Source organism: Selaginella moellendorffii, unplaced genomic scaffold, assembly GCF_000143415.4.
Source record: "Selaginella moellendorffii unplaced genomic scaffold, v1.0 SELMOscaffold_8, whole genome shotgun sequence".
In the NCBI taxonomy this organism is placed as follows: domain Eukaryota; kingdom Viridiplantae; phylum Streptophyta; class Lycopodiopsida; order Selaginellales; family Selaginellaceae; genus Selaginella; species Selaginella moellendorffii.
This window is the reverse complement of record NW_003314269.1, coordinates 1,662,809-1,687,100: the sequence shown is the minus strand read 5'-3', so window position 1 is coordinate 1,687,100 and position 24,292 is coordinate 1,662,809. Positions and strand designations below refer to the sequence as shown.

Here is a 24,292-nt window from a genome sequence, read left to right as displayed (position 1 = left end):
GACACGATGCCGCAGAAGGACGTGATCTCCTGGGCGGCGCTCGTTGCCGGCTACCTCCAGAACCAGCAGCTCGCGGAGGCCAAGCGCGTCTTCGATCGGATGCCCGCCACCAATGCCGTGTGCTGCAACACGGTGATGGCCTCCTTCGCCGGCGCCGATCGGATGCCCGAGACGCGATCGCTCTTCGACCGGATGCCCGAGAGGACGCTCGCCTCCTGGTCGACGATGCTGGGCGGCTATGCCCAGTCGGGGCATACCGCCTCCGCCAAGAGCTTCTTCGATCGAATGCCGCAGAGGGACGTGATCGCCTGGAACTGCATGGTGGTGTCCTACGCTCGCAATGGTCACGTCCGCGAGGCCCGCGCGATCTTCTCCGCCATGCCCGAGCACGACGAGGTCTCCTGGACAGTGGCGATCGCGGCGTGCGCTCACAATGGCTACCTCGAGCAGGGGCTGGAGCTCCTGAGCTACATGCTCCTGGCAGGGATCTCTCCCGACGACGTGACTTTCCTCTCGATCCTCGCGGGTTGCAGCCATCTCGGGGAGCTCTCCAGGGGGGGAGAGTTCTTCCGGAGGATGGTCGGGGATTTCTTCCACGATCCGAACCGGGAGCACTACTCGAGCGTGGTGGACATGCTGGGGCGTCTCAAGCTGCTGGATCAAGCGCGGGAGCTGATCGATACCATGCCTTTCGTCCCGGACGCGGTGGCGTGGACGGCCTTGCTGACGGCGTGTAAGCAGCACAGTGACACACAGGGGAGCTTGCGAGCCGCGGAGATGGTCTCGCGCCTGGCGCCCAGGAGTGGATCGTCCTACGTCTTGCTCTCCAACGCATTCGCGAGTGGAATCGCTAGCCGCGGGGAGCTGGTTTCCAAGATTGATGATCACGACCCGCTGGAAGCATTCGATTGTTCTTGAGGGCGCTCGCTCGAATTTCTCACTGATCGACGAGTTCTCTGGAGTTCGTTTCATTGGAAACACTCTTACCAATCAATTATCAAAACAAGATCGATCAATCGAAGCCCATGTCACTCATCGATTATCAAATTGGCCACACAGGCCCGAGCCCCAGCATTGACGAGCGTGCGCACCATCCCGCCGTGCTCCAGCGCCAGCGCCATATCCAGCGCGCTCAATCCCTCCCGCGTCACACCATTGATCTCGATCATCTCGCAGCCTACCAAGATCTTCACCACTTCCCGGTGCCCGGATTCCACCGCGCAATGCAGCGCACTGTAACCCTGCTCATCGATCGCGCACGCCTCCTCCTTGCTCTGGCAGCTCTCCAGCAGCCGCTTGACGATCTCAGCATGGCCTTTGAATGCCGCGCAGTGGAGAGCAGTCCATCCATACCGATCGCAAGCATTCACAGCGGCGCCACGCTTGAGACATCTCCTCACGCCCCGCAAATCGCCCGACCAGGCGGCGTTGCGGAGGAGCTCTTCGAGATCATCCCCTAGCGGCGCCGGCGAGGCCACATTCTCTGGAACCTGGAGTAGGGCAAACAAACTTTCCTGCCCTAACTCAACGGCCTCATCGTAGGCCGTCCGTCCATTCCAATCGACGGCTCCCCGATCGGCGCCACATTTGATGAGGAGCTTGGCTATGGCGACGTTGTTGCCCTGCGTCGCCGCGAGGTGGAGCGCCGTCTTCCCGTCCACCGTTCTAGCGCTCACATCGGCGCCGCTCTGTGCCAGGATCTGGACGCTATCGGCGTTGCCGCCGATCGCCGCTAGATGCAGCGCTGTTCTCCCGTCGCCGATTGGGGCATTCACGTCGCAGATCTTGCTCAGCACCCCTAGCGGCTCCAGGGATCCACTGCTCGCGGCGTGATGGATCGGGCGCCAGCCGCTGGAATCCGCGCGCTCCGGATCGGCGCCGCGCGCGAGCAGCATCTCCAATATTACGGTGTGGCCGACCATCGCCGCGCAGTGGAGCGGGGTGTGGCCGTCGGCGTTCATCGTCTTGGAATCCACGCGAGCGCCGAATCCCAGCAGGAGCTGGACCATGTCGGGGCGCCGGCTCTGGATCGCGAGGTGGAGCGCCGTCAATCCCTGCGTGTTCCAGGTATCCGGATTCGTGCCGCTCTCAAGAACCTGGCGGGCGTCGTCCATGGCGCCGCGGATTATCGCATCGCGCAGCACGATCCCGCCGATAATCCGGACCTTGAGGCTGATATCGGTGTAGACGACGCGCTTCTGGGGTGTGAACCACTCCTTGGATTTCCCAGCGCCGGCGACCACCACGGATTTCACCTCGAATCCATCCACGCTGAAGAACCGCGACGAGGAGGAGCTAGGGAGGAGCGAGATTTCCAGATTGACGCCTCCCAGCGGCGGGATCATCCCCAGCGAGGGCTTGACGCTGTATTTGCTGGCGACCATGGGCTGGATCTTGAATGCCACGGGCATGGTGTGGAGGACGCTGTGGAGGTGGACAGTGGCCGTGTGGGACGAAGATCCATCGATGTGGTCCTCGAGATGGAGCCTTACCTCTGTGGGATCGACGACCACCAGCCGATCCATGGCGAGATTGATCCCTTGAAGCGTGAGAATCATCCAGGGCAAGAGGACTCGCTGTCAAGCCTTGGGATTCATGGCGCGATGCGAGCGAAGACGACACAAGGGGGCGATATTGCAAATGCATAGCTTCGTAACTTAGGGTTCTTCGCAAAGGCGGGAACTCTGGGCTAGGGCTTTTGGCGATGGAGAATGCTACGATCCAGCCAGGCGATGGCGTCGCCAGGCGCCGGGAAGGTATCCCTCTCCTCGCTGCTCAGCGCATTGAAATCCTGCGGCAGCTCCAGGGACTTGGAGCGAGGGAAGATCCTCCACTCTCGCGCGCTCGACTCCGGCTATGCCTCGAACACTCTCGTCGCCACAGCGCTCCTCCACATGTACGCCAAATGCGGCGCCATGGGCAGCGCTCACGCGATCTTCCAGGCGATGCGCTCCCACGACGTGGTCAGCTGGACAGCGCTCATCCTTGGCTACGCCGACAATGGCCGCGGCCATGTGGCGCTCGATCTCTTCTATGCAATGCGGCGCAGTGGCTGTGATCCAAACGCCAGGACGTTTGTAGCGGTGATCCTGGCGTGCTCGAGCATGGCAGCGGTGGACCGACCCATGGCGATCGAGAAGGGGCGATGGGTTCACGAGCAGGCGGCCCAGCGCGGCTTCGACACGGATAGATTTGTCGGGAACACGCTGGTGGACATGTACGCGAAGTTTGGAAGCATGGCCGACGCTGCCAAGGCTTTCGATCGAATGCCACACCGAGACGTGGTGGCATGGACGTCACTGATGCTCGGCTACGCGGCCGCCGGCGAGGGGGAGCTTGTTCTCGAGCTCTTCTCGCGGATGAGATCGCAAGGCTGTGCTCCGGATCGCCTGTGCTTCACTGCTGCTCTCACGGCATGCTCGATCGTCGCTGGGAAAGAAACTGGCAAAAGAATCCTAGTGCCAGAAGCTCATCCAGCGATGGTGGTGAAGCTCGAGAGCTTGCGAAAGGTGATGGAGATCCACTCCCAGGCCGCTACCTCCGGGAAGAACTTCGACGTGTGCCTGAGCAACACGCTGGTGGATGCCTACTCCAAATCCGGGAGCTTGCTGGATGCTCGCCGCGTCTTCGATCGGATGCCACGCCACGACGTTGTCTCGTTCACGGCACTGATGCTCGGAGCGGTGGAGGGCGATCGAGCGGAGACTGCCCTCGAGCTCCTTGGATCGATGAGAGCACGGGGCTGCGAGCCCAATGCAAGAACTTTCGTGGCGGGACTGATGGCGTGCACCAACTTGGCAGCCAAAGAAGAAGCTCGGTTGGAAATACTCCCGGATGGTACAAGGATGGCGATCAAGCTTGCGAGCCTGGAGAGAGGAATGGAGCTCCACTCGCAGGCCGCCAAGGAACGATACGACGTCACGGACATGTTCGTGGGGAACACGCTGGTGGATTTCTACTCCAAGTGCGGCAGCCTCCAGGACGCGACGAGAGCTTTCGACAGGATGGCGGAGCATGATCTCGTCTCGTGGAACGCCTTGATAGCGGGGCACCTGGACAACGGCCTGGACGAGCGAGCGCTGCAGCTCTTCCTCGAGATGGACCGCCGAGGCTGCTCGCCGGATCCAGCCTCGTACGCCTCGGCCCTCGCGGCCTGTGCCGGGCTCGCGTCTCTGGGAGCCGCGCGAGACATCCACTGGCGACTCTGCAAGGCCGGGCTGGAGACTGACGCCTTCGTCCACAACGCGCTCGTCGACTTCTACGGCAAGTCTGGCAGGATGGCCGACGCCGAGCTCGTCTTCCAGTCCCTGGCGAGCGTCGACGTTGTGACCTGGAACGCGCTGGCCGCGGGGTTTAGCCGTCAGGGGAGCTACCGCCTTGTGGTGGATCTCTTGTGGGCGATCAAGGACCAAGGCCTGGAACCCGACGGTATCACTTTCCTGGCGCTTCTCGCGGCCTACGGCCATGCCGGGCTGGTCGACCATGGACGCCGGGCCTTCGCCGCTATGGTGGAGAGTTACCGGATAGAGGCGGGCATCGAGCACTACCACTGCCTGGTGGACATGCTGGGGAGGGCGAACCGGCTCGAGGAAGCCTTGGCGGAGGTGGCGGCAATGCCGCACAGGCCGAGCTCCGTGACTTGGACGACCGTGCTGAGCACCTGCGTCAAGTGGAAGAACTTGGACGTCGCGAGCGTGGCGTTTGAGTCGCTGCTGGGGATTGATCCGGACGGGCCAGCGGCGTACGTGTTGATGGCGAACGTCTATGGGAGCGCCGGGATGGCGGAGGAAGAGGCCAGGCTTCTAGAGCGCGTTAGATCTTGTTATCTAACTCCAGGAACACCGGTCGAAGCATCGATCGATTGATACATTAGTACGAACAAGAGGAGCTCTTAGAGAACTCCAGAGATCTAGAAGAACTTAGTGAAACCATTGATACATTAGGATAGGAAGAACAAGAGGAGCTCTGCGTCGTAGTAAAGAGAAACAAGAGAAACAAAACATCGATCCATTGATACACTAGTAAGGAGCTCTTCGAGAAGAACTTAACTCTGTAACTCGGCTGTTCCTCGCTGAAAGAAAAGAGAGAAGTTATAACTTGTGACAAAATAGTGAAACTTACTTGAAGCTATAGTCTTGCATTAGTCGAGAAGTGAATTTTCTTTTTTCTTTAGCTACATAGCTCTGCCTTAAACAAGAGTACCATCAAACACCGTCCAGCCCAAGAGAAGAACAAGAAAAAACTTACAATCATCCTCAAGTGATCGCCACTGCCACTCCAATCCATTCCACGTCCAATCCTTCCTCTCACTGCGGTGGAGGCTGCATAACCGGCGGCCTCCCAGGGAACACCGGCGGCCCTCCAGGCCTGGGCGGCGCACCTCCAGCGAAATTGGGCGGCGGCATCCCGGGCCGCGGCGGCGCTCCCATGGCTGGCGGCGGACCCCCGGGCCGCATCATCGGCGGAGGAGCCATCGGCCGCTGCCCAAACGGCGCCATCCCCGGCCGGATCACCCCCGGGGTCATGGGCGGCGGCCGCTGTGGAGGAGGATACGTCACCGGCCCCGCCGAGACCGTGGGTGGCGGCCGCATCAGACCGGGAGCTGGGCCGCCCACGCCCCGCCCAGGCCCCGCTAGCCCCGGCTGCGCCGCCATGGGCATCGGCATCCCCCGCCCGGCCGCGCGCCCCATTCCTTGCCCTGGCGGCGCGATCCCCGCCCCCTTGGACTGCTCCTGTGGCGGCGGCCCCTCCACTGTCATGGACACTACCTCCTCGCCGCGCAGGAGGATCAGGCCGAGCGTCCGCCGATCCTCTCGCTCCTCGCCGCCCTGCTGCTTGCCCGCGCCCTTCTTGGGCGGTAGCCGCCGGAACTCCTCCGTGTCGCCCAGCACGAAGTTCATGTGGCGATCGAAGGCCATGAACTTGCCCACCAGCTGCCGCCCGTCCTGGATCGTTACCCGCATCCTGTAGTTGATGTAGTTGAGCATCTTGGAGCTCTTGGAGAGCGACATCGTGGCCGGGAGCGCGATGCGCCAAGAAACCTAGCCCAAGAACCCTAAAACGCTAGCAATGAAAGAGCCCTACAAAGCGAAGAGATATAAAGAGGTCCTAAGCAAGATCGCCGCCGTCCACCGAGCAACGCATCCAAGGGCTAAGAGAAGTCTCTCTCTCTCGACATCAAAGTTTCAAGCGTTTGAGATTCTTTTGATGCGAGTGAGATCACATGAGATTTCTAGAGCGATGCCAGCTGCTGCACGCTGATGGGATCATTGAATTCCTGGCCTCCAAAATACGTGAAATTCGCGACGATGTTGTTGGCCCTCGCGGTGGTGTGGAAGGAATCAAAGAAAATGCGCTGGTCGTAGTCCCGGCAAGATGGAAAGTGAGGCAGGCATTGAATCAAACCATTGTACCGTCCTTTGCCGCAGCACGCAATCGAGTTGAATGTAAACCCTGAGATGGAAGAGACGAACTTGTGAGAAGAACAGAGTTTCGGATCTTGGGTGGTTTATACCGAAATTCGAGGGATTGTTGTAGATTGTGGTGACTTCCTTATACGAATCCGTGTGGACGATTTCCAGCCCCGAGAGCGTCTTGCGCAGCTTCTGGATCAAAGGCTTGAATTCCTTGTTGAAATTGATGGCGAAGTCGTTGACAAACTGGATGCATTCCCCGTTCTTGCTGCCGTAGAATGCGAGCGAGCGAGGGATGCAGCCAATCGGCGGGATGTTGAAGGCGATGAGCTTGCGCACACCAATATCGTAGAGCCTCTGCGAGGGAGAGTTTAATCTTTTGGAAGCCAGTGTGGTTTGCTAGAGATCTATGAGAGATGAATCGTTTGGCACACAAACCTTTACTTGTTCCGCGTATGTGGCGATGAGAAGGTCCTGGAACTGTTTCGGGGGGAGCTTGGCCTCCTTGGTGGCCTTGAAGAGATAATTGTTGATGTAATCGTTGCTGCCAACGATGGTGGCGACGATGGAGCTCGCGATCAAGTTCTCCGCCGCCCCAGGCCCGATGACACCAGCAATCTGTTGCTTCACCTTCGCCAATTGCGTGACTTGCTCCGACAGTGGAACCCTCCCAACCTGTGATTGTATGTCCAAGAAAAAGAACTTGGATCAGTGGGAGAATTCACAACTTAGGAAAGAGAGAAATGGATCGAATTTACAAAGATGTTTCCGGTGGCGTCGATGATTCCGCAGCCAGCGGAAGCGAAATTGACACCTTGGAGATAATTCACGGCAGTCAGTGATGGATCCAGGAATGCCGGAGGGAGTGGAAGTCCAAGCAATGCAGCTGAAAAAACCAAGAAAACGACATAGATTTCATGAATCTCTTGGGGGAAAAAAAAAAAAAAAAACAGAGGAAGAGAGAAAGAAGATCTTGCCGAGCCAATCCGCGGAAGTGCGACCGTTTGTGAATCTCCCGGTCGGCATTCTCGTGTCGAACTGCATGCCATACGGGGGGAAATTGCTCTTGGCGATCGTGACAATGTAATTGTTGTTGCCGGGATCCACGAGCGAGTCTCCGATCACGAAAAACGCAGGAACTTGGGCCGCCTTACAAAATCCTGGAAATCGGGAGAAAAGCGTCAATTGCAGGGCGATCAAGAGCAGGAAAAGCTGCTGAGCCATGGCGACCGGGGATGAATTCACGATGGATAGTCACCGAGATTTCTTATAGCCAGCCACGAAATCTTCGTTTACTCTGCTCCACAGAGGCCCAATTGATCGGTCGATTGATCTTAAATGGAACCGCGATCGTGGAATCATCGAGGTTGGTGTTCGTTATTTCTGATCCAGCCACAGTATTGGCAGCGCGAGCCCGATCACTGCAAGAAAAGAGTGCTTTTTATTTATGAAATGGAATTTCCCCATTTAAGGCATTTGGTGAAATCCGAGAGACAGCTCAAAAAGATCCCTGCGATGCAGCAGAGCCTCGTCGGTGTTTATATCTGCCGCTCGCTCGTTAACATCAGCACCCTTTTCGCGCCCCACCGTTGGATCTCGCCACCTTTGTCTACATATAGAGGGCGAGATGTTAGGGTTTATAAAAAGGATCCATCAATGGTGAAAGTTAAGATCGTTAAGGATGGCCCAAAGGAGAGAGATGCTTTGGCTCCAAAGAAACCAGTGGTGATGAAGAAGCCGCTGGCAATGGAACTAGACGAGGCCAAGATCAAGGATCATGTTCATGTTTCCGTTCCTAGCGAAACAATGACCTCAAGAACAATCTTGAAGCAGCAGCAGGCTATGGAATTAAACAAGGAATTGGCTCCAGAGATCAGGGATCCTGTTTCCATTCCTAGCAAAACAATGGCCTCAAGAACAATCTCTAGCAACTCCGCAACAATCTCTGGATCATCTAAAACGAACTCCACCAAGGTGAAGGAAGGGATGATAAGGGATCCACCCAAGCTAAAGAGATTCACGGACTACATCCAGTTTGGCGACGAGGCCCCACGGTGCCGCCTCACTGCTCCCAAGAGAAATCTAAGAATCGAAATTCCCTAGAACTCGTACGGTAGAACTTTTCTCGTAACTTATCGTACGGTAGGGCTTTTGCCTGTTACCCTGTCAAAATTTGAAAAAAGGGATGAAATATAAATGTCATTGTTTTCCACGCGGGAAAGTTTTTAGTAGGTTTCGCGGTCGATTCCGGCGAGGAGATAGCTTTCCGCGATCGGACGCTCCAGCTACTGCCACGCCAGCAACGACGAGCTACCGAATTAGCATATTCGCTGCCCCTGGAAAAAGAGCATATACCGAGGAAGGAGGGGTTTTTTGGGGGTAAAGGAGGAACAGCACTTGATCTCTGTCGGTGTGCTCTCTCACGGGCGCGCTCCGCTAGGTTTGTACCTCGCGATCCCAATCCCTATCTCTCGGCAGCGCATGCGAGCTGAGATCACTCGCTAGGGCTTAGATCTGTGCGCGTCCTAGGTCGCTGAGCTCTCTTTTGCGCAGGATCTCTCGGCTTGCCTCGCCGATGCCAGTGAGGGATCGATAGGTATTGCGTGGATTTCGGGGAAGGAGGAGAAATGGGGCAGGATTCGCTGATCTACAGCTTTGTTGCGCGGGGCACTGTGGTTCTCGCCGAGTACACGGGTTTCTCCGGTAACTTTAGCACCATCGCCATTCAGTGCCTCCAGAAGCTTCCCGCCAACAACAACAAGTTCACGTACACTTGCGACAAGCACACCTTCAACTATCTGGTCGAGGATGGATTCAGTGAGTTTTTTCTTCTTTTGTTTAGTTTTGTTCGTTCGATCGATCGATCGCTTGGCTCACTGGCTGTTCGTTTTTTTTTTTTTTTCTCTTGTGATCTTGTGTAGCTTACATGGTTGTGGCTGACGAGGAATTTGGAAGGCAGATACCATTCGCGTTCCTAGAGCGTGTCAAGGAGGACTTCAAGCGTCGCTATGGGGGAGGAAAGGCTGACACTGCCATTGCCAACAGCCTAGACAAGGAATATGGGTAAGTTCGTTTTCTCCTTTTGTTTGGTGGTCCAGCTCGCTTTTCGTTTTTGATCCAGGCCGAAGCTCAAGGAACACATGCAGTACTGCGTCACTCATCCCGACGAGATGAACAAGATCGCCAAGATCAAAGCCCAGGTCTCCGAGGTGAAAGGTATCATGATGGACAACATCGAGAAGGTACTTGCCTAGTTTCTCGATTGGGGGATGGATTTGTGAGCTCTGCTTCGCCGCTACAGGTGCTGGATCGAGGCGAGAAGATCGAGCTGCTCGTTGACAAAACCGACAATCTGCGCTTCCAGGTAACTCAACACCCGCGTTTCTAGATCAAAGTTCTTTCTTTGACTGATACACATCCGTGTTTTTTATGTTCTTCCAGGCTGACAACTTCAGACGCCAGGGAAGAGACCTTCGCCGGAAGATGTGGCTGCAAAACATGAAAGTGAAGCTGATTGTTCTCGGGATCGTCATCGTGCTCATCCTCATCATCTGGCTCTCGATTTGTAAAGGATTCAAATGCAAGTGAAACATCGAGTTCGTGGTAAGGCCTAGGACATCACTACTATACGAAGAAAACGATGAAAAAAATATCTCCCTAGCGTCGCTCTTATAATTTTTTTTGTATGGTTTCTCGAGAGGGAATACGATCTGATTGATTTGAAACTATCCTTTCCAGAGTATATTCATCCAAGTCTAAGAGAATATGCCTCGATCGTGTTTCTAGGGCAACAATGCGCGCCGGGGATGGAGTGCTCAATCGGCTCCAGCGCTTCCTTCTCAGCCGCGAGCGCTCACAGGTCTTCCCACATTCCCGATTCCTAGCACCAGCGCCAGCGCTGGAGCCCGGAATCTCGCCCAGGGTTTCGTGCTTCTTCTTCTCCACGGGTTCCAATCCGATCAACTCGCCTCCAGCGCCATCGCATGAGCAAGGCGGGCGAGAGGAACCCCCACGGCCGCCGCCGCCGCCATCACCGGCGTCGTGGATCCGCGCCAAACTCACGGACCTGGGCCGGGATCTCAAGCTGGTGCCGCCGCTGGCCAGATCCCTGGGCCTCGCCGGCGCCATCCCCTTCGTCGCGCTCTCGCCCCCGATCGCCTACGTCCTCCCGCTGCCCGAGCTCCTCGCCTCGATCCACGCCGCCGACGCCCAGGCCGCCTATGGAGCGCTCATCCTCTCCTTCCTCGGGGGGCCTCACTGGGGGGTGGCCATGGCCAGCCCCGAGTCGAGCAGCCCCGTGAGCTTCTCGGGCTACACCATCGCCACGGTGAGGTACGTCTGGGGCGTGACGCCGTGCTTGCTGGGATGGTTTGCGATGCTCCTCCCTCGATCGTCGGGGCTGGCGGTGCTGGTTTCTTCCTTCCTCCTGGCGCTCGCGGTGGACTGGGCTATGGCGGCGAGGGGATTGCTGCCCGCGTGGTACTTGCCGCTCCGGATGCTCCTCACTGGGATCGCGGTGATGGGCCTGGGATCGACGCTGCTGCTGCTGCTCGCCAAGGATTTGCCGCGCAGGGTGGAATCCAAGATCGAGGCGGCCAGGAAGGAGCGTTGAATTGGAGGTAGCTTAGCTTGTGTTTCTTATGCCCAAGTTGTCTATAGTCATGTAGTATGCCATATGCCCAAGACTGGCATCTGTGGAAAACCCTGGTTTTTGCAGTGTATCACCGGCATTTTGAGAATGATCTTGCGTTACGTTCTTTTGGATTGACAGAAAGCTTCCTGAAAGTTGGTTTTAGAGTACGTGCAAACGTTGTCATATGCCCATGCAGGGCATCTGGAATGCAATGGGCTTTGTTATCTAGACCAACTGAGACTCGAGTGACCTCACGGACGACTCGACTGCGCGAATCAAACGCCTCTAAAACTTTTTGGGCATCGAGGACATTGTCGGTTTACCGCCAATGAAGCTTTCGTCTGTGGATCAAACACTTCTGGAGCCGCGAATGAGATTGAGATCGTCAGGTGGAGATGATTGTGTGAAGCCAGGTGCTGGGACAAAGCGCTGGGACCCCAGAGCTCATGATTGTGGAGTGGTCCGTCCGATTAATCCTTGGCCAGGGGCACCGCCAACGTCACCCATCGATCGATACCCTTTGATCATGAAAATGCTCCTGATTGTGCTTCCTTTCGCATCCCCATCACTTTTGGGCTTTTGGACAAGCTTTACATCATGCTAGCCATCTTGTTGCAACCCGAGTGTTCGTGCAGGCTTTCTGTGCGAAAGCTCCAGATTGTTTCTCTCTTCTTTTTTTTTTTTTTCCTTTCGTGTCCCTAACAATGTGGTCCTTCGGAATTTTAGAGATCTCAAGCTCTCAGCCACATATATGAACTTAGATAGATATACATGGGAGTAAGGAGATGTACTGCAAAAATCATATGAAGATTGCTGTGGTGTTCGCTCTTGGATGGTGAAGATTGCAAAAGCTCATAAAGAGGAAAGAACAAGTCCGCTGTTAGAATTGTGGTTGTGTTGTGCGTAGGTTTTATAGGTGCGTGAAGAACGTCGGTGGAAAAAATGCAATTCATGATCCTTGGGATTAGAAAATAAGTGCCCGTGAGTCAAAGATTCTAAAGTTTGCTGGTTAGAAAGAACTATCTTCTCTATATGCAAAGGGGAATCAACATCATCAGCTTATATATATTTATCATACAGGCTATGATTTGGTAGTGAAGTGGAGGTTATCTATAAATATTAGCAAAGCAGTTATTTGTCATGACCTCAAAATTATACAAAACTCAACCACAAACTGTCTTGAGTTTATGATTACAAACGTGTGAACATTTAATCATAACAACTTTTCTTAAATTTATTCCTCGATTTTAATTTATTTCTCAAAAAGAATTTCGTAACAAAAAACTTCTACGTCATTTCATCATCATCTTAAAATTTACTATACTATTGGTCTTTTTTCTCTCAATAAAATTAAAATCATCATAGATATGATCGGAAATGTGTTTAGCATCTTTTGATACTCCAAAAATGCCTTGTCTTGACATTCCAGCAGCATATAAACCTTTATCACAATTCCAGCCCGATTTTGGAAAGCCATCTCTTGAAAAATAATTCCCGTCATCCTAAATAACCAAAGCATTATTATTCCATTTTTTTTAATAAACTAATTACCTTAAACCATGAACACACCATGCTCTTATAACCCGTTGCCAAAATGATGGAATCATATGATTCATAACGACCATTCTCAAAATAAACACCCTCCCTATCAATTTTTCCCATACATGGCATCACCTGGAATAAATTAGAATATCCATTATATCCATTAAAAATAACAAATAAAAATAAAAATTATTTTACCTTTATAGATCCACTCCTAATTTTGCGAAAAGTACCCATATCCAAAATGGGAGTCTTGCTGAATTTTGCCTTGGTTTCGAGTGGCCCAGTGGAGGGACGCAAAATACCATACTTAGTGGTGTTTCCAAGTGCCAAAGTAGCATACATAACCAGCAACTTATCCGTAACACGCAACGGTAGAAGCTTCATTAGCGACATCGCAACTGCAAATGTAGATCTCCCAAACATTTCCCGAGGAAGTATGTGCATCTGAAACCACGACAGGTGATCAAAATCAAGGTAAATATTTGGAGATTTTTCTCCGAAAGATGTGAACAATGCATGCATGCATGGAAAGGACACAGAGAGCGAGAGAGAAGAGAGCTTACCGGGCTGCGAACGACGATGGAGGGCTGTGCGCCATGGTTGAGAAGATCCAGCGCAATCTCCATGCCCGAATTGCCACACCCCACCACCAAAACGCGCTGGCCCTTGAAAGGCTTGCCATTGCGGTACTGGCTCGAGTGGAGCACCGTGCCTTGGAAACGATCCAGCCCGGGGCGCAAATCCTCCGGAATCCTCTCCGCGCCGTTCTCCCCGGTGGCCACCACCAGCCATCGGCTCCTAAACTCCTCCCTCACGCCTCTCCTCTTGTCCACGGTCTCCACTCGCCAGAGCGATCGATCGCCGCTCTGCTCGCGAGTGGCCGCCACCACGCAGCGATCGAACAGGGGCTGGATCTCAAAGTGGCGCGCGTAATCGTGGAGGTAGTCGATGAATTGGTTCTTGGTGGGGTACTGCGGGACGTCGCGCGCGAACGAGAGCAGGGGAAGCTCGCAGTACTGCTTGGCGATGTGGAGGTGGAGGCGATCGTAGGTGCGCTGCTGCCACAGCGACGCGATGCAATTGGCCTTGTCCAGGACAATGCTGGGCACGCCGCGATCCTTGAGGCATGCCGCCACCGCCAGCCCCGCCGGCCCGGCCCCGACGATGATGGCTCCCTCGACCCACGAAGAAGAATCGACGATCGATGGCGAATTGGCGCTCGGAAGAGGAGGAGGAGGAGAAGGAGCATGAGGAGATGGGGAGGAGGAGCTGGAGCCGCTCCGCCCGCCAAGATCACTGTCGCTGCTGCTGTCGCTGGTGTCGCTGATCATCCAGGCTTGCTCCATCGCCTCGATTCCCTCAATCATGGTGGAAAGGAGCGTACGAAAAGGCCAAGAGAGCTGAGGAGCAAGAGGAAGGAGAAGAAGGCGAGGAGCTCTCCCTTGCTCCGCTACTATAGTGTTTATACTAGTAGGACAAAGAAAATGGGACAAGCAATGCTTTTAGAAAATGGAAGCCTCTCCCAAGCAATAGAGCCTCCCTCCCTTCCTCCTTGGCCTGCTAAGATTATATAAAGCTTAAGAGATATCCACAATCATCGCTAATATAATGGGAGGCTCACATTTCCCAGAGGCCTTCCATTTGGGGACTGGGAGATGTCGCCACTTGGCAAGCAGTGTGTCCTCTCTCTCTCTCTCTCTCTCTCTCTCTTCCTTCTCACAATAGTTCTTAGATTACTTTTGTCTAGAGCATGAGAATCACGCCGCGCAATTGGCTCTCTCATCGTCATCTCCATCTTCTTTAGTTTTCTCTGCGCGATTCTTCTTCTTGTCTACCGAGCGCTGAACAGGATCGTCACTGCGGGGGACGCCAAACACCCAGTCCAGCACGTTGAGGTACTTTGATCGGAAGACGTCGCGCTCCCGCGCGTAGCAGTGCATGATGATCGACGTCGCGAAGCTGAAGAGCACCACGTCGGTGCGCTTTGGGAGGCGGTGGTGGTGTGGCTGGAACGCGGCGGAGCTCGTGATGCACAGGCCCAGGCTCTCCAGCGCGCGGGAGAAGCAGTAGAGGGCGATCTCCATCCTGCGGCTCTTCTTCTCGATCGTGAGTGCCAAGCCGGTCGGGAACTGGACAAAGTGGAATCTGCTTAGAACGAAAAATAAAAAGCTGGATTTTTTCTTACAGTTCCCAAGGCCAGAGTTGCAGGGTTGCATCCGTTGAGCAGTCGAAACAAAAGACAAGTCCAGCCCCTACACAGAGTTTCAAGCATCAATTTCCGAATGAACAGATCCTAGCTTACCAGGCTGATGCACAATACGTTGCGAGGAATAAGCTGGATCTAGCTGTTCCCAATAGCGACTTTGTTAGAATTGTAAAAGGCCTGAAATCACCATGACAAAAGACGATGCTTTGTAGCAACCGAATTGCAAGTGTGTGGTACCTTTTGAGAAGACCCTGTCGATGTACTACGACAGCGGGGCCGAGGTACACCGGCAAGTAGACCATTAGCGATCTCACATACGCGTCTCCTATGAATTGCAGAAAATGAATTAGACAAAGCTGATTGGCATGAATCATCTGCATAAAGAATTGACAAATCAAGCTACAAAACAAAGAGTGGTACTACATGACTTACAGTGCAGGGTACTTTCATCGTCGGGTCGAGCTGAATCTCAGTCCCGTTGTCTCTGTAGTGCTCCTGGATTTTCGCTAAGCTCGTCAGTGGCTCCCGGAGCGCCAGCTCCCGAATGCCTCGGACTACTGACATGTCCTTGCCACCGTGCTTGTTTAGGAATGAAACATAAGACGATGGAAGTGTGTCCGGCTTGAGAATCCACGCGGACCTGTCCGGAAGCCAAAACCGGTTTTAGCAAATAGCAAAGCCAGCAAAGAAATCAAAACAAAGACAAAGAACCTTACAAGATCTGTGATGATGACAAGCACATAAGCAGCACATCACCGTGCTTCCAAGAGACGGGACTAAACAGCCACCCAACCTTCTTGCTCTTGACACCGCACCGAGCAGCAAGTACAGCTGCTCGCATGAGAATGTAAAGCGCCATGCTTGTATGACGAGTTTTGGGCCCCGTCAAGAGCAAGGAGGGGCCGGCAATGGCGCCGGCAACAAGCGATCGCCACCTCGCAGACCTGATAGATAGAAGAACTCGCAAAACTAAGTCACAAAATTTGAAAGAGCGGTCCACACATACCTTCCAAATCCTACCAAGGAAGCAACGAGCTCGTCCACGCTTGTGTAGACACCAGCGAAGGCGCCCACAAAGAATCCATACCGCAATGTCTCCTTCAAGGCATTGCGAACCAAATGCTTGTCAGCGATCCTCCCTCCACTTGATCTAGAAAAGGCCGAAAACAAGAACGCTAAGAAGCGAAATTCGCGTGGCTAGACACGCGCAAGACAGACCTGAGGAGCAAGGACGCCTTCCTGAGCCGCGCCATCACGGCAAAAATCACCAATCCACCACGCAATCCAGCTCCAATCGCGAATCCCTTGCCAGCGGCCGCAATGCACCGATCCAGCGCTTGCAAGAAGCTGTCCTCGCCGCCGCAGCCGCTGTCCTTGAGGCCGCCAGGCAGAGGCGCCTCGGCCATGGCCAGGAAGGTTGGAATGGAACCCTAGAATGGACGCTTCTCCTTTCGTCCATGAAAACCACGAAGTTTATTGGGCACCATGACCCAAAATCACCATAATGCGTCGCCTTCCACACCCTCTTTGTTTTATTCCTAGAACTTCTTTCTAGATGGTGGATGAATCGCACAGATTGTCTGTGCTTGATAGAATCTTCTGCCACTTTCGCTGCCGCTCAAAATGCCCACACACGCGCCGCGCAAACAATCCGCCACGACGACGTTTACGCCCACAACAAGCTCATCGAGATGTACGGACGGTGTGGGAGCGTACGGGACGCGCTCGCCGTGTTCCACGCGATGCCCCGTATCGACATTTACTCGTGGGTTTTGCTCCTCAATACATATGCCCACAACGGGCATCTTGGAGCTGCGAAGTTGGTGTTTGATTCTATGCAATACCAAAACCTGGTGTCATTCAATGCAATACTGGCAGCGTATTCCCAGCTTGGTGTAACCTCACAGGTGCAAGCTTTCTATGATCGAATGCCTGAAAGGAATCTGGTCTCTTGGAACACTATGCTTGCAGCATATGCCCAAAGCGGGCATCTTGTTTTGGCGACTGATTTGTTTCTCGCGATGGAGGAGAGGAACATTGTTTCGTGGACGGCGCTTCTTTCGGCGTACGTTCAGTGCAAGGATCTTATCCAGGCCGCCCATGTCTACCATTCCATGCCCGAGTGGAACCTTGTGTCGTGGAACACGATGCTTGCCGGGCATTGCCAGCTCGGGGATCTCGGCTGCGCGAAAGGGTTGTTTGATTCCATGCCGGAGCGAGATTCCGTGTCGTGCACGACCATTCTGGCGGCGTACTCGCTGGTGGGAGCTTTCGGCGGCGCCAGGGAGGTGTTTGAGTCGATGCCGGTGGGGATGAGGGACCTCGTAGCGCACAATGCGATGCTGGATGCCTACGCTAGGAGTGGGGATTTGTGCCGGGCGGAGGCTCTGTTTGATCAGATGAAGGACGTGAGCTCTGTTTCATGCACGATCATGCTCTGCGCGTATGCCCAGAACGGTCATTACAAAGTCGCGAAGGAGGTGTTCGAAAGCCTCCGAGAGAAGGATCTCTTCTCAAACACAGCAATGATCTTTGCTCTTGCTGAGAATTCCAGCCTTGAAGAGGCAAAGTTTTTGTTTGACACAATGCCTGAGCACGACGAGATCTCGTGGATGACGCTCCTTGCAGCATATGCCCAAAACGGGCACACCGCATTTGCAACAAATCTCCTTAAAGCTCATCAACTTTCTAGCCCAGGCTGCTGGAATGCAGTCTTATCCGGGCATGCAACTTACGGCCATACGTCAGAAGCAAAGCCATTCTTCGATAACTTCCCGCAAAAAGACCTTGTCTCGTGGAACTCTATCGTTTGTGCATATGCCTTCTCTGGACATGTTGCAAAGGCCTTGAAACTCTTTCAAGAGATGCCCGAGCAGGACTTGGTGTCCTGGAACTTGATCCTTGCAGCCTACGCACACAACGGAAAACCACTCCAAGCAACGAAGGCTTTCCACCAGATGGAGCTCCTGTACACTCCAGACGAGGTGTCCCTGACGAGCATCCTCCGAGCGAGCAGCCACGCGGGCGATGTCCGAAAGGGGCGACGAGTGTTCCTGTCCCTGACCACGGATTTCGGGCTGGGGAATCTCACCAAGCAGCACTACTGCTGCATGATCGAGCTCCTGGGACGCGCAGGATACGTGAGAGATGCATGGGATCTCATCTCGGCAATGCCTTACGAGCCGGATGCTTTCGACTGGGTGTGCCTGCTTGCCGCTTGTCGTGGTCACCGAGATGTTGGACGCGGAGTGCGGGTGGCCGCGCGCCTATTCGAGCTGGATCGTAGGAATTCGAGGGTTTATGTCATGCTAGCCAATTTGTACAGTGTCTTCTATCTAAAATAACCTCGTCTAGGTAGCAGGCGACGGTGCAAGGTGTTTAAAAGTCGATCGCTGTTGCGGTGAGCTAAAACACCATCTCTCTCTAAACAAAAAGTTCGAGATTTTTTCAGAAAACACTGAAAAAGGTACACATTTAGAATAGAACTTTTTAATAAAGGTTAAAAAAATTAGGGTCTCGAGAACCATTTTAGGGTTTAAGATGTCGAAGGCTATGCTCAAGGCTCTCAAGCAGGAGAAAGCCAACCAGGACACCAAGCGTTACTGGTACGCTCGCAACAGATGCTACGACAGATCCGCAGACGACGACAGGCGCGAGCTCTCTCTGGCGCTCTCGTCCGTGCCCAAGGTAGAGTGGTCCTACTTCGACGTGAAACTCCGGCAACATCAGGAGGAGGATGATCGATTCTGTCCGCTGCTGGATGGCCGATCATGGACACCATCCGGCCGGGCCTTGATCCTCCTCTTGGAAGACACCCTGACGAGCAGTGTCGAGCTCCCGGATGGCTGCATTCTCGTGTCGAAACGACCGGGCCTGGATGATTTCCTGCGAGACATGGCCAAGCAGTACGAGCTCGTCCTGTGCACTGCGCTCCAGCAGGATCACGCACGGCGAGTTGTCAAGCAGGCACTGCAGTGCGAGCTCTCTTCTGGATGGTTCCAGCTCCAGAACCATGGGACGATCCAAGCAAGCGACTCGCTTGCTAGACTGTGTAGTGATGCTACCTTCCAGGCGCTGGCTGTGACAGCAACGAGCTCTACAACCGCTGGCGACTCAGATCACGTCATTGTGGTGCCGAAGTATCTCCCGGACGCCCGGCATAGCGACGATGGTCGACTCAAGCTCCTTGCTCAGGTGCTGCTCGACTTGGCCAAGCTTTCGAGCGACGACTGGCTATGGGGGTTGAGGCACCTCAAGGTGCAAGGTGTCTTCCGGAGCATCCGCAACGGCGAGCAGCAACAGAGATACAATCTCAATCTCGGGCTGGGAAGCAGCATGAGCACGGCGAGCCACAACCTGGCATTGCGAGTCGCGCTTGGCAAACCCATCACTCCACTCCCCGCGGGTGATGGGGCGTATCTCCCCCCGGCCCCGGACTCTGGGAGGCCGACGCTGGTGCTAGATCTGGACGAGACGCTGGTGAGCAGCTACCGGGTATCGTCGAGTGAGGACGCCACACTGCACAGGGTGGCCAAGCGCCCGGGGGTGGAGGAGTTCCTGGCGAGCATGGCGAACAAGTGTGAGTTGGTGTTGTGGACGGCGTCGTGGCAGGCTTACGCGGATGCGGTGGTGGACGAGGTGCTGGATCCCGCAGGGAGTGGCATCTTCTCGCACCGGCTGTACGCGCAGCACCTGGTGAGCGACTCCAAGGATCTGAGTAAGCTGGGGCGGAGGCTGGAGAGAGTGATCGCCGTGGACGATTCGGAGTGGCGTTACCCGGCATCGATGAGGCAGAACCTTCTCGTGGTTCCAGCTTACATGGGTGGTCACGGCCAGGAGGACGAGGAGCACCACCTCCAGAGAGTTGCAGCATTGATCACGCGTCTTGTTTCCTCGGGTGCAAGCGATTTGAGGCGGTCTCTTGCATGAAATAAAGGTGGTAGAAAATGGTACTCTATGCCAAGGGGCAAAAGAAGTCCTTTATGCCTTTAACTTTTATATTTCTTTCATCAAGAATATAAAATTATCTTGTTTCTGTTGCAGCTCGAAACAGTGTTAAATTGTCTTATGAACTGGTGTGTCAAATAGGTGAGGAGAAAGCTATTATCAGCCATGTTAAGAGCAAGCCTTAGAGAAAAGGCTATTGTTGTAAGTGCTTACCCAGTCCCTCTCAAATCAAAACTTGTAGCAGTCCTATTGTTTCCATAAGATCCAGCTTGAGATTCATGAATGTTTTCTTCAAAGCATACATGAATAGGGAGGAGAAATATATCTGGCCCTTCGCATTCGAGCAAGGAACCATAAGAGGTGACCAAAGAGACCAAAGAACTACAATTGCAACCTTGAACTTTGATCTAGTAACATGGTTCAACTACTCGTGGTTGAATATGGCTGAGTATCTTATGATTGAGCTTCATGGAAACCTTTGTGAAGGAGTTTGACATGGAAGTAATCTTGGATATATTGTCTATGTCTTGCCAGTGAAGCACAACAAGGGCATGGGCTTTTGTTGGACATCCACGATGTCACACTCTATGGTAAGGTTGAGTAGCACCTTGTACTCCTCAAGGGTTTGTTCAGATCTACTTTAAGGCTATAAGACTGTTTTGAGATGCTACCACGAGAAAAAAAGCTTCAAAGTTGCACAGACATACCTCTAATAAGTAAAATTCATTTTCCTTCAACAATGGAATGATCTTGAAAAAGAGTACATGAATTTTGTGATACAAGCTGACCTAACAACTCATTCTGAGTGTTTGCCAGCTGGTTGGAAGGCCAGAATGGTAGACCCAATTGCAGGAACGTATTATATAAAGGTTCTAACATGCTAGGTTGTGCTCAAATTGGCTTCAATGCTATTAAACTTTTTTGAGCACATACCTCTCATATTTCTAGACTGCTACTATATATGAAAATGACTTCGTATTTGCTATGCAATGAGAGACTATATAAAGTTGATGCATAGCATGGGTGTAGATTTTCCAAGGCTCAAGCTTATAATGGCCTGCGGAAAAAAATTTGATTCATACAAAAGCACATTAAAACATAAAAATAAACTTGCAATCAATGTGCCAGTAAAGTATCAGGTGGGTTATGGAGTATGACCACTTTAATATGCATGTATCACCATTTATGCATCAATAACATGGAGTACCTTTCTAATATTTTCTTGTCCAGCTCAAAAACTTGTTTTAAATAGCATTGACATGGCCCTCCACACCCCTAACCAGCTTCATCAAGAGGGAGTACACCCATACCATCTTCTGGAATGTGTCTGTGTAAAATATACCCCTCCAATCACTCCCTTCTAGAACCTGATAAAGCTTTGCCCATGGCCATCCAAGACTTAAAACAACCACTTGCATGGTTTTGTACTGTAGCATCTCGGAAGAAATGTAATCAACAAAGTCTGTTAAATTTAAATCAAAAGCTTGCTAAATGATTTCAACAACACACACCATATGAATGAAATTTCCTTGCCATTTGTTTTATCAATGAAACAAGATAGCAAACAAACTTACACTCTACAGAAAAATGGGATCTCATAAACTCACCTAAGCATTGAGAGTTGGCCTCATGCCACCACCTAGCCACATCATCTCCTCCAGTTGCTAATGAAAACCTTGTCTTTGCCCAGGAACACCTCTAGCTCTAGCTTCCAGCTAATGTTTCTAACTCTATTGTTACTTGTAATATATGTGATCATGGGATGAAATTTAAATGTATTATCATCGTAGATCTTTGGAACCTTAGGGATAAAATAACCACTAAAAGTTCTTTCATTAAGCAATTGGCCCTTTTCAAAGGGGAAAAAGATAGAGTGCATTACACTACCACAACTCTTCAGTTAACACCTTTAACTTCACAAACCACCCTCTAACCAATCCTTCTAATTTCAGTAGTTGCTATAAACATAACTCAAGCCACAAACCAAGCAGCCAGTGCTTCCAATTGCTCTCCTCCAGCTATTGTGCCCTTCCCTCCAATTGCCAATACCATTATTAATATAGTAGTATATAGTTATGTATGCATGGACATACATTGAAATGTCAACTATAAAATGGCTGCAACTAGCACCACCTATAGGTTGATTGGGATGCCATGTCAAATATGGTCTCAAAATGAGCCAATGGCAAATCCCCACTTCCTCAAGCATAAGCAATTTTGCATAATTGACTATGGTCCTCTTAAACATTTTATTGAAGACATTTCTAGGTTTTGATTACCGTCATCCACAACATTGTCTTGCAAGAATACAATGACATATAGCTTATGCCTTAAAATTAGGTCAGGCAAATTTAGATCCAGATTGCCATTCTGGGAGAATTCTACAAGCATACACCTTGGAAATAAAGGAGAAAATCATTTCTCTATCTACTCTTTTTTTATTTTTTGTCTATCTCCTAGCAAAGCTCTAAGGATCCAAAGTGTAATTTATTCCTCTAGAATTCTTGATGGATTGATATTGGGAGCTGGGGAAGATGAGGAGACTAGAGGCATCACAGTTGCAAACAAAGCATTTACAAAAAAATCTTTTAGAAGTATGACAAGAAATAGTGGTAGACTATCTAGATCCCTTTTTTTCTTCTGGAATTGGAAAGGGCATTCATGTAGCTCAAAACATTATACAATTTAGATTAGCTAAATCCCAATCCATATTATTATGCCTTAAAAATCAAATGATCAAGCCTCTCTTTACATGTAAACTAACACATTCTTTATCACACATTACAAAAATTTCACTTAAAAGTAACATCCCTTTTGGTCTTGTCTCTCATTCTCTAGTGTTTATTTTTGCTCTCATTTTTGCTTTCATTTCATAGTTCTCATTTTTCTATAGTCTCTTTTATCTAGTTTATTCTTTATTGTTATGGCAACAATAAAGCTGAGGCAAAATCTACCTTTGTTATTATGCTCTTTTAAAACATTTTTTTAAATTAGTTTCCTCTTGTATAATCTTTGATTACAAAGAAAAAGTGTAGGGTATGATTTCGAGCTCAATTTCACTCCTATGACCAATTTTTGTGAAAAAGGAATAACAACTCTTTGAAGCCTTTAAAAGATATACTAAGGTTAGTATAACAATTTAGGCATTGATGAAAATTCTATTTTAACTTTGTATTTTTCATCCAAAGTGATTACATACAAATTGGATCTAATTTAACAAAGTCACAAAACTTGGGAATTGACACATGGTTCCTGCTTAGGGTGCTAAGAAATTTATCAATTGTGTCTTGGATCATGGAAGTCATTTGATCCAAATGGGAGTAAGTGATATGCAGTGGCAGGATAAGAGAAAAATGATGAGATACTGAAATGCAGTCCTTGTTTTTGGATTCACAGGTACACATCCTCAGCAGTTTTTCCTTGAGTGGTTGCTACTTTCGTTGGTGGAAATATAAGGCATTCCTTTCTTAAGCGTTGTGCTATTTGAAAAAACACAGCACATCATCGCCGTCGATCAAACACCATCTTAGCCATGTAGTTAAATTTGTTAGAAGAAACTAGGGTTTATTTTCTTGAGGTGAAAACAAAGCTTGTAAGAGCGATAAGGGTGGTTAGTGAGTTTAGAGAGGAAGATTGCAAAAAACTTCTCAGCATTCATATGTTAAGGCAGCGAGGTTTTGAGAAAGGTAGGACGCTAGGGTGTGGCAGCCAGGGGCGCTCCAGAATCTGGACGGTCACAAGTCATATGCAGCCAAGGCATTTCGATCAGGGAGCGACGCTGAGAGAGAAGTTGGGATCATGGCCAAGCTCCGGGGCTGCCCTGGAGTTGTCTCCTTCAGAGATTTCATCAAGGAGAGAGATGGAGGACAGTGTTTTGGGAGTATTATTATGGAACTATGTGGATCTAGTCTTGCTGATTGCTTGCGCGTTTCCGGGCGGATGAGCGAAGAAGAAGCAGCTCAGATTGTCAAGCAGCTGGCAGAGACTCTCAAAGAGATGCATTCGAGAGGCATAATTCACCGGGATCTCAAGCCGGGCAACATCCTTTTCAAGCTAGACGCGCGCGACAAAGTGGTGATTAGTGACTTTGGTATTGCCACAGACGACCCTGAGGAGATGTTGCAGTACTGTGGCACGGCAAAGTACATGGCACCCGAGGTGGCAGAGAACAAGGATGGGAGCTTCTACACAGCAGCTATCGACGTGTGGGGGCTTGGAGCAATTTTATACGAGATGCTGGGAAAGGGAGGATATCAGCCGAGTGAAGCATTTGATTGTGTGCGACAGGGGGCATCCCCGGTTGGTCCTTTCTCGTTTGTAGCGGAGGATCTCCTTGACAAGATGCTGGCTGTGGATCCGAAACAAAGGCTGACAGTCGATCAGGTTCTACAACACCCTTGCAGAAGCAGCAGCAGTAAGATCTACAGGACGTGGAGGAGGCCCTGTGGTGCGAAAAGGAGTGCTCCTGGCCTCGACAAGGACTTGGTCGTGAAGAAAGTTCGAGCGGTTTAAAAGTGGCAGCAGTCAGTCCGGTAAGCACACTTGCCA

At 51.7% G+C, this 24,292-nt stretch overlaps 11 protein-coding genes across 12 annotated transcripts; 6 read left to right on the top strand and 5 right to left on the bottom strand.

Moving 5' to 3' along the window:
• The first annotated feature begins 6 nt into the window (after positions 1 to 6).
• LOC112345400 (pentatricopeptide repeat-containing protein At4g02750-like) lies at positions 7 to 918 on the top strand. Its single transcript, XM_024672093.1, has one exon. It carries the CDS (start codon positions 7 to 9, stop codon positions 916 to 918), a length of 912 nt encoding a protein of 303 aa, XP_024527861.1.
• Positions 919 to 953: 35 nt separating this feature from the next.
• Positions 954 to 2,525, bottom strand: LOC112345370 (ankyrin repeat and protein kinase domain-containing protein 1-like). The gene has a single exon (XM_024671952.1). The coding sequence runs from the start codon at positions 2,523 to 2,525 to the stop codon at positions 1,029 to 1,031; it is 1,497 nt and encodes a 498-aa protein (XP_024527720.1). The 3' UTR covers positions 954 to 1,028.
• A 149-nt stretch (positions 2,526 to 2,674) lies between these two features.
• On the top strand, positions 2,675 to 4,867 carry LOC112345369 (pentatricopeptide repeat-containing protein At3g02330, mitochondrial-like). Its single transcript, XM_024671950.1, has 2 exons — positions 2,675 to 2,756; positions 2,801 to 4,867. Exon 2 carries the CDS (start codon positions 2,895 to 2,897, stop codon positions 4,863 to 4,865), a length of 1,971 nt encoding a protein of 656 aa, XP_024527718.1. The 5' UTR covers positions 2,675 to 2,756; positions 2,801 to 2,894; the 3' UTR covers positions 4,866 to 4,867.
• A 43-nt stretch (positions 4,868 to 4,910) lies between these two features.
• On the bottom strand, positions 4,911 to 6,063 carry LOC9635359 (small nuclear ribonucleoprotein-associated protein B). Of its 2 annotated transcripts, XM_024671955.1 has the most exons (3): positions 5,248 to 6,063; positions 5,122 to 5,187; positions 4,911 to 5,071 (listed from the first exon to the last, which is right to left on the bottom strand). In XM_024671955.1, the coding sequence occupies exon 1, from the start codon at positions 6,009 to 6,011 to the stop codon at positions 5,307 to 5,309; it is 705 nt and encodes a 234-aa protein (XP_024527723.1). In that variant the 5' UTR covers positions 6,012 to 6,063; the 3' UTR covers positions 4,911 to 5,071; positions 5,122 to 5,187; positions 5,248 to 5,306. The 2 variants fall into 2 exon arrangements, with proteins under 2 accessions (XP_024527723.1, XP_024527722.1); XM_024671954.1 differs by having other exon boundaries at positions 5,122 to 6,063.
• A 119-nt stretch (positions 6,064 to 6,182) lies between these two features.
• LOC9631855 (GDSL esterase/lipase At1g71250) lies at positions 6,183 to 7,679 on the bottom strand. The gene is made up of 5 exons (XM_024671951.1): positions 7,391 to 7,679; positions 7,172 to 7,299; positions 6,852 to 7,088; positions 6,515 to 6,770; positions 6,183 to 6,453 (listed from the first exon to the last, which is right to left on the bottom strand). Exons 1-5 carry the CDS (start codon positions 7,635 to 7,637, stop codon positions 6,233 to 6,235), a joined length of 1,089 nt encoding a protein of 362 aa, XP_024527719.1. The 5' UTR covers positions 7,638 to 7,679; the 3' UTR covers positions 6,183 to 6,232.
• A 1,080-nt stretch (positions 7,680 to 8,759) lies between these two features.
• On the top strand, positions 8,760 to 10,134 carry LOC9635358 (vesicle-associated membrane protein 721). The gene is made up of 6 exons (XM_002967278.2): positions 8,760 to 8,853; positions 8,967 to 9,230; positions 9,335 to 9,476; positions 9,535 to 9,655; positions 9,715 to 9,777; positions 9,855 to 10,134. The coding sequence occupies exons 2-6, from the start codon at positions 9,041 to 9,043 to the stop codon at positions 9,999 to 10,001; spliced, it is 663 nt and encodes a 220-aa protein (XP_002967324.1). The 5' UTR covers positions 8,760 to 8,853; positions 8,967 to 9,040; the 3' UTR covers positions 10,002 to 10,134.
• A 65-nt stretch (positions 10,135 to 10,199) lies between these two features.
• Positions 10,200 to 11,169, top strand: LOC112345436. Its single transcript, XM_024672172.1, has 2 exons — positions 10,200 to 10,588; positions 10,955 to 11,169. Exons 1-2 carry the CDS (start codon positions 10,207 to 10,209, stop codon positions 11,023 to 11,025), a joined length of 453 nt encoding a protein of 150 aa, XP_024527940.1. The 5' UTR covers positions 10,200 to 10,206; the 3' UTR covers positions 11,026 to 11,169.
• Positions 11,170 to 12,338: 1,169 nt separating this feature from the next.
• Positions 12,339 to 13,958, bottom strand: LOC9635357 (indole-3-pyruvate monooxygenase YUCCA6). Its single transcript, XM_002966936.2, has 4 exons — positions 13,155 to 13,958; positions 12,787 to 13,035; positions 12,598 to 12,720; positions 12,339 to 12,548 (listed from the first exon to the last, which is right to left on the bottom strand). Exons 1-4 carry the CDS (start codon positions 13,956 to 13,958, stop codon positions 12,339 to 12,341), a joined length of 1,386 nt encoding a protein of 461 aa, XP_002966982.2.
• A 218-nt stretch (positions 13,959 to 14,176) lies between these two features.
• LOC9631853 lies at positions 14,177 to 16,253 on the bottom strand. The gene is made up of 8 exons (XM_002966935.2): positions 16,016 to 16,253; positions 15,804 to 15,947; positions 15,514 to 15,741; positions 15,230 to 15,437; positions 15,035 to 15,171; positions 14,894 to 14,974; positions 14,777 to 14,843; positions 14,177 to 14,720 (listed from the first exon to the last, which is right to left on the bottom strand). The coding sequence occupies exons 1-8, from the start codon at positions 16,201 to 16,203 to the stop codon at positions 14,349 to 14,351; spliced, it is 1,425 nt and encodes a 474-aa protein (XP_002966981.1). The 5' UTR covers positions 16,204 to 16,253; the 3' UTR covers positions 14,177 to 14,348.
• Positions 16,254 to 16,359: 106 nt separating this feature from the next.
• On the top strand, positions 16,360 to 18,141 carry LOC112345399 (pentatricopeptide repeat-containing protein At4g02750-like). The gene has a single exon (XM_024672092.1). The coding sequence runs from the start codon at positions 16,360 to 16,362 to the stop codon at positions 18,139 to 18,141; it is 1,782 nt and encodes a 593-aa protein (XP_024527860.1).
• Positions 18,142 to 23,113: 4,972 nt separating this feature from the next.
• On the top strand, positions 23,114 to 24,256 carry LOC9631851 (MAP kinase-interacting serine/threonine-protein kinase 2). Its single transcript, XM_024672091.1, has 2 exons — positions 23,114 to 23,140; positions 23,453 to 24,256. Exons 1-2 carry the CDS (start codon positions 23,114 to 23,116, stop codon positions 24,254 to 24,256), a joined length of 831 nt encoding a protein of 276 aa, XP_024527859.1.
• Positions 24,257 to 24,292: the final 36 nt, after the last annotated feature.